The 17,546-nt window shown below is 49.3% G+C and overlaps 1 protein-coding gene across 1 annotated transcript; it reads left to right on the forward strand.

Annotated features, from left to right (window-relative positions):
• Nucleotides 1–1,941: 1,941 nt before the first annotated feature.
• Nucleotides 1,942–16,598, forward strand: LOC139399948 (kinesin-like protein KIF20B; the record flags this gene model as incomplete). The annotated part of the gene is made up of 8 exons (XM_071145085.1): nt 1,942–2,094; nt 2,309–2,416; nt 4,924–5,121; nt 9,960–10,016; nt 13,422–13,496; nt 14,076–14,193; nt 15,539–15,678; nt 16,454–16,598. Coding segments are annotated over 8 exons (939 nt in total), but the record flags the coding sequence as incomplete, so codon positions are not given.
• Nucleotides 16,599–17,546: the final 948 nt, after the last annotated feature.

The following is a 17,546-nucleotide window of genomic DNA, read 5'->3' on the forward strand; positions in this document are numbered from 1 at the left end:
TGTTTTGTCCGAGTTTAAAAGTAGAAAGTTTGCAGCCATCCACTTCCTTATGTCTGAAACACATTCTTCTAGCAAGGGCAATTTTGGGGCTTCACCATGTTTAATTGAAATGTACAGCTGTGTGTCATCCGCATAGCAGTGAAAGTTAACATTATGTTTTCGAATAACATCCCCAAGAGGTCAAATATATAGTGAAAACAATAGTGGTCCTAAAACGGAACCTTGAGGAACACAGAAATTACAGAGTACAGACTGGTACTGTATGTGGCAGGGTCTACTGTACAGACTGGTACTGTATGTGGCATGGTCTACTGTTACAGACTGGTACTGTATGTGGCATGGTCTACTGTACAGACTGGTACTGTATGTGGCATGGTCTACTGTACAGACTGGTACTGTATGTGGCATGGTCTACTGTTACAGACTGGTACTGTATGTGGCAGGGTCTACTGTACAGACTGGTACTGTATGTGGCATGGTCTACTGTACAGACTGGTACTGTATGTGGCAGGGTCTACTGTACAGACTGGTACTGTATGTGGCATGGTCTACTGTACAGACTGGACCTGTACATTATCAAGCATTTCACATGTTATCCAGATACTGACTGTTAGCACTTGGTGGTCTATAGCAGCTTCCCACCAGAATGGGCTTTAGGTGAGGCAGATGAACCTGTAGCCAACATTACTTCAACAGTATTTAATATGAATGCTGTAAATACAGAGGTTGTTTTCTCACTGGGAAATGAATATCCAATACAGGAAGTTGGTGGCACCTTAACTGGGGAGAACGGGCTCGTGGTAATTGCTGGAGCGGAATCTGTGTAATGGTATCAAACCCATGGTTTCCATGTGTTGGATGCCATTCCATTCCAGCCATTATTATGAGCCGTCCTCCCCTCGGCAGCCTCCACTGATATCCAACTAGTCCGTGACAACTGTGTGGAGTTTGGAGTCTTTGACAGCAAACTGTGTGAAGTTATAACAGTATTATAGACATTATGTCCTGGGGATTTCTTATGGATCGTCTGTGTGTAGCTTGTGAGTGTCGTAAGAGCAAAACACGTTACGTGTGTTCGTGAGACTTTCAGCTTTTCATTGTAGTGTTCAATAGTTTGTAGCTCTAACCATTCGGACTCTACAGATGTTTTTGTAATAAAAAAAAACGACCCGAACCCCTTTGCGGGATCTGCCGTTGTCGCAAACACCACTCAGCCCTGTTAATCACACAGATGCAGAAGAAATAGACGAATCCAATGGTTTTAATCCAGAACGCTTGATGTTTTAGAAGGGGTTAGAAAACACGCCAGCGTTACGGTTGGAATCGTTGGGTTAAGGGTCGGGTGCAGGGTTCTTGGTAATTTCAAATTTAAATGATTTGTATTTTTTGCACTTAACCTTATTGAAAGATGTTGCACTTATTTTATGCGCGTTGAAATGCTCTCTACAAATGAATTATTTTTTATATTATTATTATTATCAATTATTTTGAATTTTAATTTTTTTAAATAAAAAAAAGGTACACAAACTCGGTATAGGGTCACTGTTCACTTTCAGTGACCTTTTGTGGTACTGTAGCATGATTTAAAAAACACAACTTTGGACCATGTTGATAGATGGCATTATTGGTCCCCTGTTTCCTTACTGTTGTATCCCCCCCCCCAGAGGGACCATATTGATAGATAGCATTATTGGTCCCCTGTTTCCTTACTGTTGTATCCCCCCCCCAGAGGGACCATATTGATAGATAGCATTATTGGTCCCCTGTTTCCTTACTGTTGTATCCCCCCCCCAGAGGGACCATATTGATAGATAGCATTATTGGTTTACTGTTTCCTTACTGTTGTATCCTTCCCCCCCCCCCCCCCCAGAGGGACCATGTTGATAGATAGCATTATTGGTCACCTGTTTCCTTACTGTTGTATCCTTCCCCTTCCCCCAGGGGGACCATGGCCAGGTGGAGGTAGTGGAGCTGCAGGGCCTTCTGTCTGACAGAGACACTGAGATTCTTAACCTGAAGGAACAATTGAAAACTGCATTCAAAGCCAGCAGCGATGCCTCGGTCCCTACTAAACACAGAGAGACAGCCAATCAGGTGAGGGAGCAGTCCTCCTTCATAACGAATAAAATCTTAAGTTTATTGGTCTCGTGCAAGGGATACAGGGTGTAAACAGTACAGTGAAACGCTTACTTGCAAGCTCTCCTCAACAGTGCAGTACACATTATCCAAAAATATAACATTGTATTCAATCCCCTATCCATATGTAGTATGTTGGTCTTGTTAATACAATGGATGTTGTTCATGATAGCTCTCACAGACTGAAGCAGAGGAGTGCCCTTCCAAAGTCCGTGAGAGGACTCTCCATGACAACGGTCAACTAGTACGCGACGTAAAGATGTCGAAGAGGACCAGTCAGGTAATCTCGACGTTCTGGCATGTCTGCCTCGTGGTTTGTTGGGAGTCACTGCTGTTGCCTAGGGGGTCGGGTTTCCAAGGCTAGGTTGTCATCTGCATGTCTGCCTCGTGGTTTGTTGGGAGTCACTGCTGTTGCCTAGGGGGTCGGGTTTCCAAGGCTAGGTTCTCATCTGCATGTCTGCCTCGTGGTTTGTTGGGAGTCACTGCTGTTGCCTAGGGGGTCGGGTTTCCAAGGCTAGGTTGTCATCTGCATGTCTGCCTCGTGGTTTGTTGGGAGTCACTGCTGTTGCCTAGGGGGTCGGGTTTCCAAGGCTAGGTTCTCATCTGCATGTCTGCCTCTTGGTTTGTTGGGAGTCACTGCTGTTGCCTAGGGGGTCGGGTTTCCAAGGCTAGGTTGTCATCTGCATGTCTGCCTCATGGTTTGTTGGGAGTCACTGCTGTTGCCTAGGGGGTCGGGTTTCCAAGGCTAGGTTCTCATCTGCATGTCTGCCTCGTGGTTTGTTGGGAGTCACTGCTGTTGCCTAGGGGGTCGGGTTTTCAAGGCTAGGTTGTCATCTGCATGTCTGCCTCGTGGTTTGTTGGGAGTCACTGCTGTTGCCTAGGGGGTCGGGTTTCCAAGGCTAGGTTCTCATCTGCATGTCTGCCTCGTGGTTTGTTGGGAGTCACTGCTGTTGCCTAGGGGGTCGGGTTTCCAAGGCTAGGTTGTCATCTGCATGTCTGCCTCGTGGTTTGTTGGGAGTCACTGCTGTTGCCTAGGGGGTCGGGTTTCCAAGGCTAGGTTGTCATCTGCATGTCTGCCTCGTGGTTTGTTGGGAGTCACTGCTGTTGCCTAGGGGGTCGGGTTTCCAAGGCTAGGTTCTCCTCTGCATGTCTGCCTCGTGGTTTGTTGGGAGTCACTGCTGTTGCCTAGGGGGTCGGGTTTCCAAGGCTAGGTTGTCATCTGCATGTCTGCCTCGTGGTTTGTTGGGAGTCACTGCTGTTGCCTAGGGGGTCGGGTTTCCAAGGCTAGGTTCTCCTCTGCATGTCTGCCTCGTGGTTTGTTGGTAGTCACTGCTGTTGCCTAGGGGGTCGGGTTTCCAAGGCTAGGTTCTCATCTGCATGTCTGCCTCGTGGTTTGTTGGGAGTCACTGCTGTTGCCTAGGGGGTCGGGTTTCCAAGGCTAGGTTCTCATCTGCATGTCTGCCTCGTGGTTTGTTGGGAGTCACTGCTGTTGCCTAGGGGGTCGGGTTTCCAAGGCTAGGTTGTCATCTGCATGTCTGCCTCGTGGTTTGTTGGGAGTCACTGCTGTTGCCTAGGGGGTCGGGTTTCCAAGGCTAGGTTGTCATCTGCATGTCTGCCTCTTGGTTTGTTGGGAGTCACTGCTGCTGCCTAGGGGTTCCGGTTTCCAAGGCTAGGTTCTCATCTGCATGTCTGCCTCGTGGTTTGTTGGGAGTCACTGTTGTTGCCTAGGGGGTTGGGTTTCCAAGGCTAGGTTCTCATTTGCATGTCTTATGTCAATTAGCGCCACGTCCGTCTTGCTCTGATGGAACTGACTAGTAGGTTAACCCAACTGACTAGTAGGTTAACCCAACTGACTAGTCACTCCTGTAGGTTAACCCAAATGACTAGACACTCCTGTAGGTTAACCCAACTGACTAGTCACTCCTGTAGGTTAACCCAACTGACTAGTCACTCCTGTAGGTTAACCCAACTGACTAGTCACTCCTGTAGGTTAACCCAACTGACTAGTAGGTTAACCCAATTGACTAGTCACTCCTGTAGGTTAACCCAAATGACCTGACCCTCCTGTAGGTTAACCCAACTGACTAGTAGGTTAACCCAACTGACTAGTCACTCCTGTAGGTTAACCCAACTGACTAGTAGGTTAACCCAACTGACTAGTAGGTTAACCCAACTGACTAGTAGGTTAACCCAAATGACTAGACACTCCTGTAGGTTAACCCAACTGACTAGGCACTCCTGTAGGTTAACCCAACTGACTAGACACTCCTGTAGGTTAACCCAACTGACTAGTCACTCCTGTAGGTTAATCCAACTGACTAGTCACTCCTGTAGGTTAACCCAACTGACTAGACACTCCTGTAGGTTAACCCAACTAACTAGGCACTCCTGTAGGTTAACCCAACTGACTAGACGCTCCTGTAGGTTAACCCAACTGACTTGTAGGTTAACCCAACTGACTAGTAGGTTAACCCAACTAACTAGTCACTTCTGTAGGTTAACCCAACTGACTAGTCACTCCTGTAGGTTAACCCAACTGACTAGTCACTCCTGTAGGTTAACCCAACTGACTAGTCACTCCTGTAGGTTAACCCAACTTACTAGTCACTCCTGTAGGTTAACCCAACTGACTAGTCACTCCTGTAGGTTAACCCAACTGACTAGACACTCCTGTAGGTTAACCCAACTGACTAGTCACTCCTGTAGGTTAACCCAACTGACTAGACACTCCTGTAGGTTAACTCATCGTCACTGTCATCCTGTGTACCCCTGCCTGTCTGTCTGTAGGGGTCTGGGGGCTACCCGTCGGTGCTAGACTCCTCAGAGATCTCCACAGAAGGAGGCAGGACCAGCCGCTTCCCCAAGCCTGAGCTCGAGATCTCCTTCAGCCCGCTGCAGCCCAACAGGATGGCCCTGAAACGCCAGGGAGAGGACGTAATCAACGTCAAAATCACCCGCAAGAGGAAGAGCTCTGAGATCGACAAGGTAGACCGTGTTCACTTGCAGTGAGGGACGTACTGTAGGTTCAGTCCAGGGTACAACTGTGTGGTCCTTCCGCCACTGCAGACCCTGTCCATCTTACCATTCAGGTGGTGGTCTCTCTCCTGTCAGTCATCTTCAATACATTTTACAGAGAGAGCATTAGTACTGCAACAGTTCTGTTATCCCATGTCCAAAGTCAGGAGTCACCCACCTAACTAATTGCAATGGCATAAGAAACCATGCAAGAAGCAAAAGTGTTTAAATAGCCTCAGATAAGCCATAATGAAGTGTTAATTAGGTTCATCTGAAGAGCAAGTTGTTCAACATATTAATAGTTTACTGCTCCATCTTACAATATGCATTGAACTGAAAGGCTTGTGCTTCTTTTTATGGAAGTACATTTATAGAGTTTCCTATTACATGTGGCGGGATCTAACCCACGCACGGTTGTTGTGTGAATATAATGAGTCGATGTAGTGTAGGGTCTCTGCTGCAGTTACGTAGGAGGAGGCGTGGTCTCTGCTGCAGCGTAGGATGAGGCGTGGTCTCTGCTGCAACGTAGGATGAGGAGGGGTGGTCTCTGCTGCAGCGTAGGAGGAGGAGGCGTGGTCTCCGCTGCAGCGACGGATGAGGAGGCGTGGTCTCCGCTGCAGCGTAGGATGAGGAGGCGTGGTCTCTGCTGCAGCGGCGTAGGAGGAGGCGTGGTCTCTGCTGCAGCGGCGTAAGAGGAGGAGGCGTGGTCTCTGCTGCAGCGTAGGAGGAGGCGTGGTCTCTGCTGCAGCGGCGTAGGAGGAGGAAGCGTGGTCTCTGCTGCAGCGGCGTAGGAGGCGTGGTCTCTGCTGCAGCGGCGTAGGAGGCGTGGTCTCTGCTGCAGTGGCGTAGGAGGCGTGGTCTCTGCTGCAGCGGCGTAGGAGGCGTGGTCTCTGCTGCAGCGGCATAGGAGGCGTGGTCTCTGCTGCAGCGGCGTAGGAGGAGGAGGCGTGGTCTCTGCTGCAGCGGCGTAGGAGGAGGAGAAGTGGTCTCTGCTGCAGCGTAGGAGGAGGCGTGGTCTCTGCTGCAGCGGCGTAGGAGGAGGAGGCGTGGTCTCTGCTGCAGCGGCGTAGGAGGCGTGGTCTCTGCTGCAGCGGCGTAGGAGGCGTGGTCTCTGCTGCAGCGGCATGGGAGGCGTGGTCTCTGCTGCAGCGGCGTAGGAGGAGGCATGGTCTCTGCTGCAGCGGAGGAGGAGGCGGGTCTCTGCTGCAGCGGCGTAGGAGGAGGTTCTCTGCTGCAGTGACGTGGGAGGAGGCGGGTCTCTGCTGCAGCGGCGTAGGAGGAGGGTCTCTGCTGCAGTGACGTGGGAGGAGGGTCTCTGCTGCAGTGACGTGGGAGGAGGCAGGTCTCTGCTGCAGCGTAGAAGGAGGAGGCGGGTCTCTGCTGCAGTGACGTAGGAGGGGGAGGGTCTATGCTGCAGTGACGTAGGATGAGGATGGTCTCTGCTGCAGTGACGTAGGAGGAGGAGGGTCTCTGCTGCAGTGACGGAGGAGGCGGGTCTCTGCTGCAGTGACGTAGGAGGAGGAGGGTCTCTGCTGCAGTGACGTAGGAGGAGGAGGGTCTCTGCTGCAGTGACGTAGGAGGAGGAGGGTCTCTGCTGCAGTGACGTAGGAGGAGGAGGGTCTCTGCTGCAGTGACGTAGGAGGAGGAGGGTCTCTGCTGCAGTGACGTGTGAGGAGGCGGGTCTCTGCTGCAGCGGCGTAGGAGGAGGGTCTCTGCTGCAGTTACGTAGGAGGAGGCGGGTCTCTGCTGCAGCGTAGAAGGAGGAGGCGGGTCTCTGCTGCAGAGGAGGCGGGTCTCTGCTGCAGTGACGTAGGAGGAGGCGGGTCTCTGCTGCAGTGACGTAGGAGGGGGAGAGGGTCTCTGCTGCAGTGACGTAGGATGAGGATGGTCTCTGCTGCAGTGACGTAGGAGGAGGAGGGTCTCTGCTGCAGTGACGGAGGAGGCGGGTCTCTGCTGCAGTGACGTAGGAGGAGGAGGGTCTCTGCTGCAGTGACGTAGGAGGAGGGTCTCTGCTGCAGTCACGTAGGAGGAGGGTCTCTGCTGCAGTGACGTAGGAGGAGGAGGGTCTCTGCTGCAGTGACGGAGGAGGAGGAGGGGTCTCTGCTGCAGTGACGGAGGAGGAGGAGGGTCTCTGCTGCAGTGTAGGATGAGGATGGTCTCTGCTGCAGTGACGGAGGAGGAGGGTCTGCTGCAGGGACGTAGGAGGAGGAGGAGGGTCTCTGCTGCAGGGACGTAGGAGGAGGAGGAGGGTCTCTGCTGCAGCGACGTAGGAGGAGGAGGAGGGTCTCTGCTGCAGCGACGTAGGAGGAGGAGGAGGGTCTCTGCTGCAGCATAGGAGGAGGAGGGTCTCTGCTGCAGCATAGGAGGAGGGGTGGTCTCTGCTGCAGCGTAGGAGGAGGGATGGTCTCTGCTGCAGTGACGTAGGAGGAGGGTCTCTGCTGCAGCATAGGAGGAGGGGTGGTCTCTGCTGCAGAGTGGGAGGAGGGGGGTCTCTGCTGCAGTGACGTAGGAGTGAGTAAAGGCTGTGGTGCAGTATTAAGTCCATATGGGAGGAGTATTTATGGGGTTAAACCTCTGCAGTGTGAGACTAAAGTAATTCCATTACTGACTGTCCCAGAGGGGGGGAGGAGAGACGACGGAGGAGAGAGGGGAGGAGTGAATCTTCATTGTATTTACGTGATTCCTCACCTCCCTAAGAAGTTCTGTGGGGAGGAACTGCCTTTAAACATGGCCTGTACTTAAAAATAAAAATATATTTTATTTAATTAAATTAGGCAAGTCAGTTAAGAACAAATATTTACAATGACGTCCTAGGAACAGTGGGTTAACTGCCTTGTTCAATGACAGATTTTTACCTTGTCAGCTCGGGGATTTAATCTAACAACCTTTCGGCTACCTGCCGTCCCTACACTCTAACCACTAGGCTACCTGCCGTCCCTACACTCTAACCACTAGGCTACCTGCCGTCCCTACACTCAAACCACTAGGCTACCTGCCGTCCCTACACTCTAACCACTAGGCTACCTGCCGTCCCTCCACTCTAACCACTAGGCTACCTGCCGTCCCTCCACTCTAACCACTAGGCTACCTGCCGCCCCTACACTCTAACCACTAGGCTACCTGCCGCCCCTACCCTCTAACCACTAGGCTACCTGCCGTCCCTACACTCTAACCACTAGGTTACCTGCCGTCCCTACACTCTAACCACTAGGCTACCTGCCGTCCCTACACTCTAACCACTAGGCTACCCTGCCGTCCCTACACTCTAACCACTAGGCTACCTGCCGTCCCTACACTCTAACCACTAGGTTACCTGCCGTCCCTACACTCTAACCACTAGGCTACCTGCCGTCCCTACACTCTAACCACTAGGCTACCTGCCGTCCCTACACTCTAACCACTAGGCTACCTGCCGTCCCTACACTCTAACCACTAGGCTACCTGCCGTCCCTACACTCTAACCACTAGGCTACCTGCCGTCCCTACACTCTAACCACTAGGCTACCTGCCGTCCCTACACTCTAACCACTAGTCTACCTGCCGCCCATACACTCTAACCACTAGGCTACCTGCCGTCCCTACACTCTAACCCCTAGGCTACCTGCCGTCCCTACACTCTAACCACTAGTCTACCTGCCGCCCATACACTCTAACCACTAGGCTACCTGCCGCCCCTACACTCTAACCACTAGGCTACCTGCCGTCCCTACACTCTAACCACTAGGCTACCTGCCGTCCCTACACTCTAACCACTAGTCTACCTGCCGCCCATACACTCTAACCACTAGGCTACCTGCCGTCCCTACACTCTAGCCCCTAGGCTACCTGCCGTCCCTACACTAACCACTAGGCTACCTGCCGTCCCTCCACTCTAACCACTAGGCTACCTGCCGTCCCTACACTCTAACCACTAGGCTACCTGCCGCCCCTACACTCTAACCACTAGGCTACCTGCCGTCCCTACACTCTAACCACTAAGCTACCTGCCGTCCCTACACTCTAACCACTAGGCTACCTGCCGTCCCTCCACTCTAACCACTAGTCTACCTGCCGTCCCTAGTTAACAGCACGGTAACTAACTAAAGCCCACACAACACAGCGGGGGAGTCTTTAGGAGCTCTGATGTTCCTAGTCCTAATCTTTAGTGTTACTCAGTCATTCTGGTATCTGTCACAAAAACAACTCTTTCCCTGAGGTCTGTCTCTCTGACTGAGGTCTGTCTCTCTCTCTCCCACTGTTTTGGAATAAAATGGCAAGCATTTTGTTGAACACGAGACATGAAGAAAGACATGTTGACAGATGACGACAAGGGAAAGTCGAGTTCAATTCTAAATATTTTTCACAATGTTTTCTATTTAGTAATAAAGTTTTTAAAATTCATTATGTGGGTATTGTCAGCTTTCTCTCTGCCTTCAGCAGATCCAGGCGTAAAAAAAAACACAGCCTCTAAATCTTTTAGACGGTTAATTATTTTATAGAAGATTCACAACAAACACACAAACAGGGCAATGGTTTTTAGCATTAAAGATAAATGCATTTTAAGCACCAGAAGTTGAAGCATCTAAACTTTTTTAAATGTGCTGTTGAAGTATTTATCTTCACATTATGACACGCCCGCGTAGCCTTTCAGTCCTGATGTAATTCACGTGTCAATATAATATCAATGTCACATTTTATAGGCGTCTTTGTGGTTGGTTAGTTACCTGGTACATGGTTGACACATATTGCCCTCGGTGTATTAGACTCGGGTTATTCTTGCTAACTTTATAACAAACCTCTTTCTTCTTTTTTTAAATATATTTTTTAAGAAGAGCGGATGGCGCAGTCCAGCTAAAAGGAGAGCAACGCATGAGCTCCCCTCTCAGGTACCTCTCCCCTCTCGGGTACCTCTCCCCTCTCGGGTACCTCTCCCCTCTCAGGTACCTCTCCCCTCTCAGCTCCCCTCTCAGGTACCTCTCCCCTCTCAGGTACCTCTCCCCTCTCAGGTACCTCTCCCCTCTCGAGTACCTCTCCCCTCTCGGGTACCTCTCCCCTCTCGGGTACCTCTCCCCTCTCGGGTACCTCCCCCCTCTCGGGTACCTCTCCCCTCTCGGGTACCTCTCCCCTCTCGGGTACCTCTCCCCTCTCAGGTACCTCTCCCCTCTCAGGTACCTCTCCCCTCTCAGCTCCCCTCTCAGGTACCTCTCCCCTCTCAGGTACCTCTCCCGTCTCGGGTACCTCTCCCCTCTCGGGTACCTCTCCCCTCTCAGGTACCTCTCCCGTCTCGGGTACCTCTCCCCTCTCAGGTACCTCTCCCCTCTCAGGTACCTCTCCCCTCTCGGGTACCTCTCCCCTCTCAGGTACCTCTCCCCTCTCAGCTCCCCTCTCAGCTCCCCTCTCAGGTACCTCTCCCGTCTCGGGTACCTCTCCCGTCTCGGGTACCTCTCCCCTCTCGGGTACCTCTCCCCTCTCAGGTACCTCTCCCGTCTCGGGTACCTCTCCCCTCTCAGGTACCTCTCCCCTCTCAGGTACCTCTCCCCTCTCAGCTCCCCTCTCAGGTACCTCTCCCCTCTCAGGTACCTCTCCCGTCTCGGGTACCGCTCCCCTCTCGGGTACCTCTCCCCTCTCGGGTACCTCCCCCCTCTCGGGTACCTCCCCCCTCTCGGGTACCTCTCCCCTCTCGGGTACCTCTCCCCTCTCCCCTCTCAGGTACCTCTCCCCTCTCAGGTACCTCTCCCCTCTCAGGTACCTCTCCCCTCTCAGCTCCCCTCTCAGGTACCTCTCCCGTCTCAGGTACCTCTCCCCTCTCAGCTCCCCTCTCAGGTACCTCTCCCCTCTCAGGTACCTCTCCCGTCTCAGGTACCTCTCCCGTCTCAGGTACCTCTCCCGTCTCAGGTACCTCTCCCCTCTCAGGTACCTCTCCCCTCTCAGGTACCTCTCCCCTCTCAGGTACCTCTCCCCTCTCGGGTACCTCTCCCCTCTCAGGTTCCTCTCTCAGGTACTCAGGTACCTCTCCTCTCTCAGGTACTCAGGTACCTCTCCTCTCTCAGGTACTCAGGTACCTCTCCCGTCTCAGGTACCTCTCCCGTCTCAGGTACCTCTCCCGTCTCAGGTACCTCTCCCCTCTCCCCTCTCAGGTACCTCTCCCCTCTCAGGTACCTCTCCCCTCTCAGGTACCTCTCCCCTCTCAGGTACCTCTCCCCTCTCAGGTACCTCTCCCCTCTCAGGTACCTCTCCTCTCTCAAGTACTCAGGTACCTCTCCCCTCTCGGGTACCTCTCCCCTCTCAGGTACTCAGGTACCTCTCCCCTCTCAGGTACCTCTCCCCTCTCAGGTACTCTGGTACCTCTCCCCTCTCAGGTACCTCTCCCCTCTCAGGTACCTCTCCCCTCTCAGGTACCTCTCCCCTCTCAGGTACCTCTCCCCTCTCAGGTACCTCTCCCCTCTCAGGTACTCTGGTACCTCTCCCCTCTCAGGTACCTCTCCCCTCTCAGGTACCTCTCCCCTCTCAGGTACCTCTCCCCTCTCAGGTACTCAGGTACCTCTCCCCTCTCAGGTACCTCTCCCCTCTCAGGTACCTCTCCCCTCTCAGGTACCTCTCCCCTCTCAGGTACCTCTCCCCTCTTCATGCCTGTTGCCCCATCCATCGCCATCCCCTCTCAATGTTCTAATGCTTTGGTCGGTAATAGCTCGGTTGGCGTAATGGCAAAGCTATGAAAGTCCTCTGAGAGACGACATGGAATGGTTGTGATTTAAAATGACAGGGTTTGTTTCAGCGTTGGGGTATTTCCTTCTGCTCAGTGGTCATTTCTATAAATAATATATACCCATTGATTATTGAAGATTATAAACTGGGTGGTTCCAGCCCTGGATGCTGATTGGCTGACAGCCGTGGTATATCAGACCATATATCGCAGGTATGACAAAACATTTATTTTTACTGCTCTAATTACGTTGGTAACCAGTTTATAATATCAATAAGGTACCTCTGAGTATTGTGGTATATGGCCAATATACCACGGCTAAGGGCTGTGTCCAGGCACTCCGCGTTGCGTCGTGCATAAGAATAATCCCTTAGCCGTGGTATATTGCCCATATACCACACCCCCTCATGCCTTATTGCTTAAATATAACATATAAAATACAGAAACACAAAGTCCAGAAGTTTGAAACATGCTTAATGATTCATACAGCATCCTATTTAAAAGCAAAATGCGGAGTTGGACAGATGTTACCAATAAGTTATTGAAGATGCTTTTATTTTGGAGTACACATTTAGTTGAGGGTTTCTTTTGCCGTGAGCTGAACTGTTCAAACTAGATGTGTCAGGGATGGCCTACACTGGAGCTGGGAAACATACATTGTTCATCCACATCAATAATTTTGGAAACCTACTGATTTATTCAACCTGAAATTGCATGGGACTTTTAAAATGTAAATTGATATCTCAATGTCGTAACATTCATAAAACTAAATCCTCACCATGGAGTTTTAATTTCTCTTCCTGGTCTCCTCTCTCCCTGGTCTCCTAAATCTCATTTCTCTCTCCCTGTTCTCCTAAATCTCATTTCTCTCTCCCTGTTTTCCTAAATCTCATTTCTCTCTCCCTGGTCTCCTAAATCTCATTTCTCTCTCCCTGGTCTCCTAAATCTAATTTCTCTCTCCCTGGTCTCCTAAATCTCATTTATCTCTCTCCCTGGTCTCCTAAATCTCACCTCTCTCTCTCCCTGGTCTCCTAAATCTCACCTCTCTCTCTCCCTGGTCTCCTAAATCTCACCTCTCTCTCTCCCTGGTCTCCTAAATCTCATTTCTCTCTCCCATGTCTCCTAAATCTCATTTCTCTCTCCCTGGTCTCCTAAATCTCATTTCTCTCTCCCTGGTCTCCTAAATCTCATTTCTCTCTCCCTGGTCTCCTAAATCTCATTTCTCTCTCCCTGGTCTCCTAAATCTCACTCTCTCTCCCTGGTCTCCTAAATCTCATTTCTCTCTCCCATGTCTCCTAAATCTCATTTCTCTCTCCCTGGTCTCCTAAATCTCATTTCTCTCTCCCTGGTCTCCTCTTTCCCATTTCTCTCTCCCTGGTCTCCTAAATCTCATTTCTCTCTCCCTGGTCTCCTCTTTCCCATTTCTCTCTCCCTGGTCTCCTAAATCTCATTTCTCTCTCCCTGGTCTCCTAAATCTCATTTCTCTCTCCCTGGTCTCCTAAATCTCACCTCTCTCTCCCTGGTCTGCTAAATCTCACCTCTCTCTCCCTGGTCTCCTAACTCTTGTCTCTGCGCTGGTGTTCCTCAGGATGAGGTGCACAAGGAGAACCATAGAAACCCCAGAACCAGACTGGCTCCTAAACTGACTGTGCATCAAGAGGTGGTGAGACACACAGCTTTTATGTTTGAACAGATACAAACATGACTTTGTCCCCCTGTCAATAAGTCTGTTAAATCCGAGGCTGATGATAATGGACTGGAGCCTGGCCTGTAGGGTCTCATCATGTGGATGTGTCACCTCGTCACAGCCTTGCCTGGCATGAACTAATGCCAGTTTGTGTGGGTGTGGAGGGGGTGTACATTATGATGACAGTGTACATTGTGTCAATCAATGTGTTTATGTGGAAGCTCTGTCAGATTTCCCCTCGGGGATAATAAAGTATATCATCTCACCTTTAGTCTTTATATTACTTATTGGTTTACTTTGGGTCTCCCGAGTGGTGCAGCGGTCTAAAGGCAATGCATCTCAGTGCTAGAGGCATCACTACAGACCCTGGTTCGAATCCAGGCTGTATCACAACCGGCTGTGATTGGGAGTCCCATAGGGCGGCGCTCAATTGGCCCAGCGTCGTCCGGGTTTGGCCGGTGTAGGCCGTCCTTGTAAATAAGAATTAGTTCTTTTAACTGACTTGCCTAGTTAAGTTTTTATTTATTTATGTCATGGTTTCTCCTCTATCTACAGCCGTCTCCGGCCTGGGGCAGTAAAGACCCGGGATCCATGAGGCCCCAGGACTCCCAGTCCAGCTTGCATAGCAGGAAAGAAGGAACGATGCAGAAGATCAGAGTCTTCGGTAGCAAAAGTAAGAGTTGACACTAACAGCAGCACGGAATGGCTTTGTGCAACTCTACACTGACGGCATGACCGTCTATCCCACACAGAACAGCACTGCAGAGTAGAGAGCACCGAGCACAGACTACATGATCATCATCATCAGATCAAAGGGCCAGAAACTGAAACCAAACTGGAGTCAAAGTAACATCTGCAGTGGAACAAAACACACCTTAATGGTCATGTTCAATATAACCGGCCACAATCCCTCTGTCCAGAACTAGTCCATGGATGCTGTCTGGTCTCTCTCAGTCCACAGTTAGTCCATGGATGCTGCCCGATCTCAGTCCACAGTTAGTCCATGGATATTGCCTGGTCTCTCAGTCCACAGTTAGTCCATGGATGCTGCCCGGTCTCTCAGTCCACAGTTAGTCCGTGGATGCTGCCCGATCTCAGTCCACAGTTAGTCCATGGATATTGCCTGGTCTCTCAGTCCACAGTTAGTCCATGGATGCTGCCTGGTCTCTCAGTCCACAGTTAGTCCATGGATGCTGCCCGGTCTCTCAGTCCACAGTTAGTCCATGGATATTGCCTGGTCTCTCAGTCCACAGTTAGTCCATGGATGCTGCCTGGTCTCTCAGTCCACAGTTAGTCCATGGATGCTGCCCGGTCTCTCTGTCCACAGTTAGTCCATGGATACTGCCCGGTCTCTCAGTCCACAGTTAGTCCATGGATGCTGCCTGGTCTCTCTGTCCACAGTTAGTCCATGGATGCTGCCTGGTCTCTCTGTCCACAGTTAGTCCATGGATGCTGCCTGGTCTCTCTCAGTCCACAGTTAGTCCATGGATGCTGCCTGGTCTCTCAGTCCACAGTTAGTCCATGGATGCTGCCCGGTCTCTCAGTCCACAGTTAGTCCATGGATACTGCCTGGTCTCTGTCCAGAACTAGTCCATGGATACTGCCTGGTCTCTCTCAGTCCACAGTTAGTCCATGGATGCTGCCCGGTCTCTCAGTCCACAGTTAGTCCATGGATGCTGCCTGGTCTCTCAGTCCACAGTTAGTCCATGGATGCTACCCGGTCTCTCAGTCCACAGTTAGTCCATGGATACTGCCTGGTCTCTGTCCAGAACTAGTCCATGGATACTGCCTGGTCTCTCTCAGTCCACAGTTAGTCCATGGATGCTGCCCTGTCTCTACTCCATTGTCCTTGTCAAGCATAGCAATTCCATAAGGAGTAGACAAGAGTGCGGAAACAGACTGGCACCCAGGCTAGTTTTTTCTGGCCTACAGTAATGGTTTGCTCTGGCTTTAACTTTTTAATGGCCTATGCTGCTCAGCTTTTTTAAAAGCCCTTATGTCCCTCTTTCTCTCTGCAGCTAAAAAGATAATGGGATTGGTGAGTGGGAAATCCCCAGAGACGGAAGGGGTGTCGTCCATGAGCTTTAGACCCATGAAGTCCAAGTGGAAGCTGTACAGACCAGAGATCTCTTCCGCGATAGACTTCTCCTCCCACCCGGTGAGAACCCACAGCCAGCTACACGTCCGTCTGATTAGGCCTGGGTAATATGGCCAAAGTATATCACAATATTTATCTTGTTGTTGATGGTATAGCTGTATTTAATGTTTCTGAATAATACAAGTTTTAAATATGTTTTATGAGTAGCAGGGGTTGAAACCGGTTCAGGTGAACAGAACACCGGAAAATGAAATTTTTCAAGGAACAGAAACGGAACCGGGAATGAAAGTGATCCATAGTGTTCCGGAACAGAACCGTTATTTTAAAAGCATGGGAACCAGCTAATAACGTTCTTTTAGGTTACGGGCATTTTTCTATAGTTGTATCTTGCGCCATAGGCCACACTTGTCTGTCCATCATGCATGTAAACAACTAGCTTGCCTGCTCTATGAAGTAATTTAGTTAACTAAATGTAAACAACTAGCTTGTTGAAGTAATTTAATTAACTAAATGTAAACAACTGTCGATTTTTCACAGGTTAATTTTAAAAAAGGAACAGAATGGAACAATATACACCGGTACTTTTTGGGGGGTTCGAACCGGTTCAGAAATTTTTAAAACATTTATTCATCAGCAGGGTTGTTGATATCCCCCCTAAAAATGTATGTTGTTTATCACAAATGTGTACCCAAATTAAAAGGTATGCACGAAGGCAAACCTATAGGCTCAGGTCCTATCCTGCGGATAGTGATTCCCATTCATTTGAGGTTGATATGGTGGGTGTCATGTAAGAGGTACTTGTTGATTAACTTTGGTTGTAAACCTCTGTCTTCAGATCATCAGTGGAGTTCCAGACGAGAAAGAGAGTGACCGTCTCATCGTCAAGAGTGAACTCTGGACCGAAGTCAAAGACGCTGCTCTTTAATGGTACAGGGAAATGAATGAATAGATTTTTTTTTAATGAAGGACATCTTGAAGTTTACTTTATTGTTAAGGCCGTTTTTCTTTCTAGAAGACGTGTATTTTCTGAAGTCACTTCCTCTTCCTCTTAGCTTCCTGTTTTCTTTCATATAGTCTTCATTTATCACTTCATTCTATTGTATTTCTGCGTATTTAACGTTGCACATATTTTGATTATTTCTCTCCATTCTGTATAATATGATTTAACAGAATATAATCAACTATTTTTATTCTCAGTCCAGAACATCATCGTGGTGATGCAGTAATCTAAAGATTTAGTATAGTACTTTATAAAAACACAGTGTAGTACTTTACTGTGATAATCTCAACGATGTTCTTGTAAAAACACAGTATAGTGCTTTGTAAAAACACAGTATAGTGCTTTGTAAAAACACAGTATAGTACTTTATAAAAACACAGTAGAGTACTTTATAAAAACACAGTAGAGTACTTTATAAAAACACAGTAGAGTACTTTATAAAAACACAGTAGAGTACTTTACTGTGATCATCTCAGATGTTCATGTAAAAACACAGTAGAGTACTTTACTTTACTGTGATCATCTCAGATGTTCATGTAAAAACACAATATAGTACTTTATAAAAATACAGTAGAGTACTTTATAAAAATACAGTAGAGTACTTTATAAAAACACAGTAGAGTACTTTATAAAAACACAGTAGAGTACTTTATAAAAACACAGTAGAGTACTTTATAAAAACACAGTAGAGTACTTTATAAAAACACAGTATAGTACTGCATTAAAACACAGTATAGTACTGCATTAAAACACAGTATAGTACTGCATTAAAACACAGTATAGTACTGCATTAAAACACAGTATAGTACTGCATTAAAACACAGTATAGTACTTTATAAAATACAGTAGAGTACTTTAGAAAAATACAGTAGAGTACTTTAGAAAAATACAGTATAGTACTTTATAAAAACACAGTATAGTACTTTAG

The sequence above is a fragment of the Oncorhynchus clarkii genome, unplaced genomic scaffold (genome assembly GCF_045791955.1).
Source record: "Oncorhynchus clarkii lewisi isolate Uvic-CL-2024 unplaced genomic scaffold, UVic_Ocla_1.0 unplaced_contig_5128_pilon_pilon, whole genome shotgun sequence".
Lineage (NCBI taxonomy): Eukaryota > Metazoa > Chordata > Actinopteri > Salmoniformes > Salmonidae > Oncorhynchus > Oncorhynchus clarkii.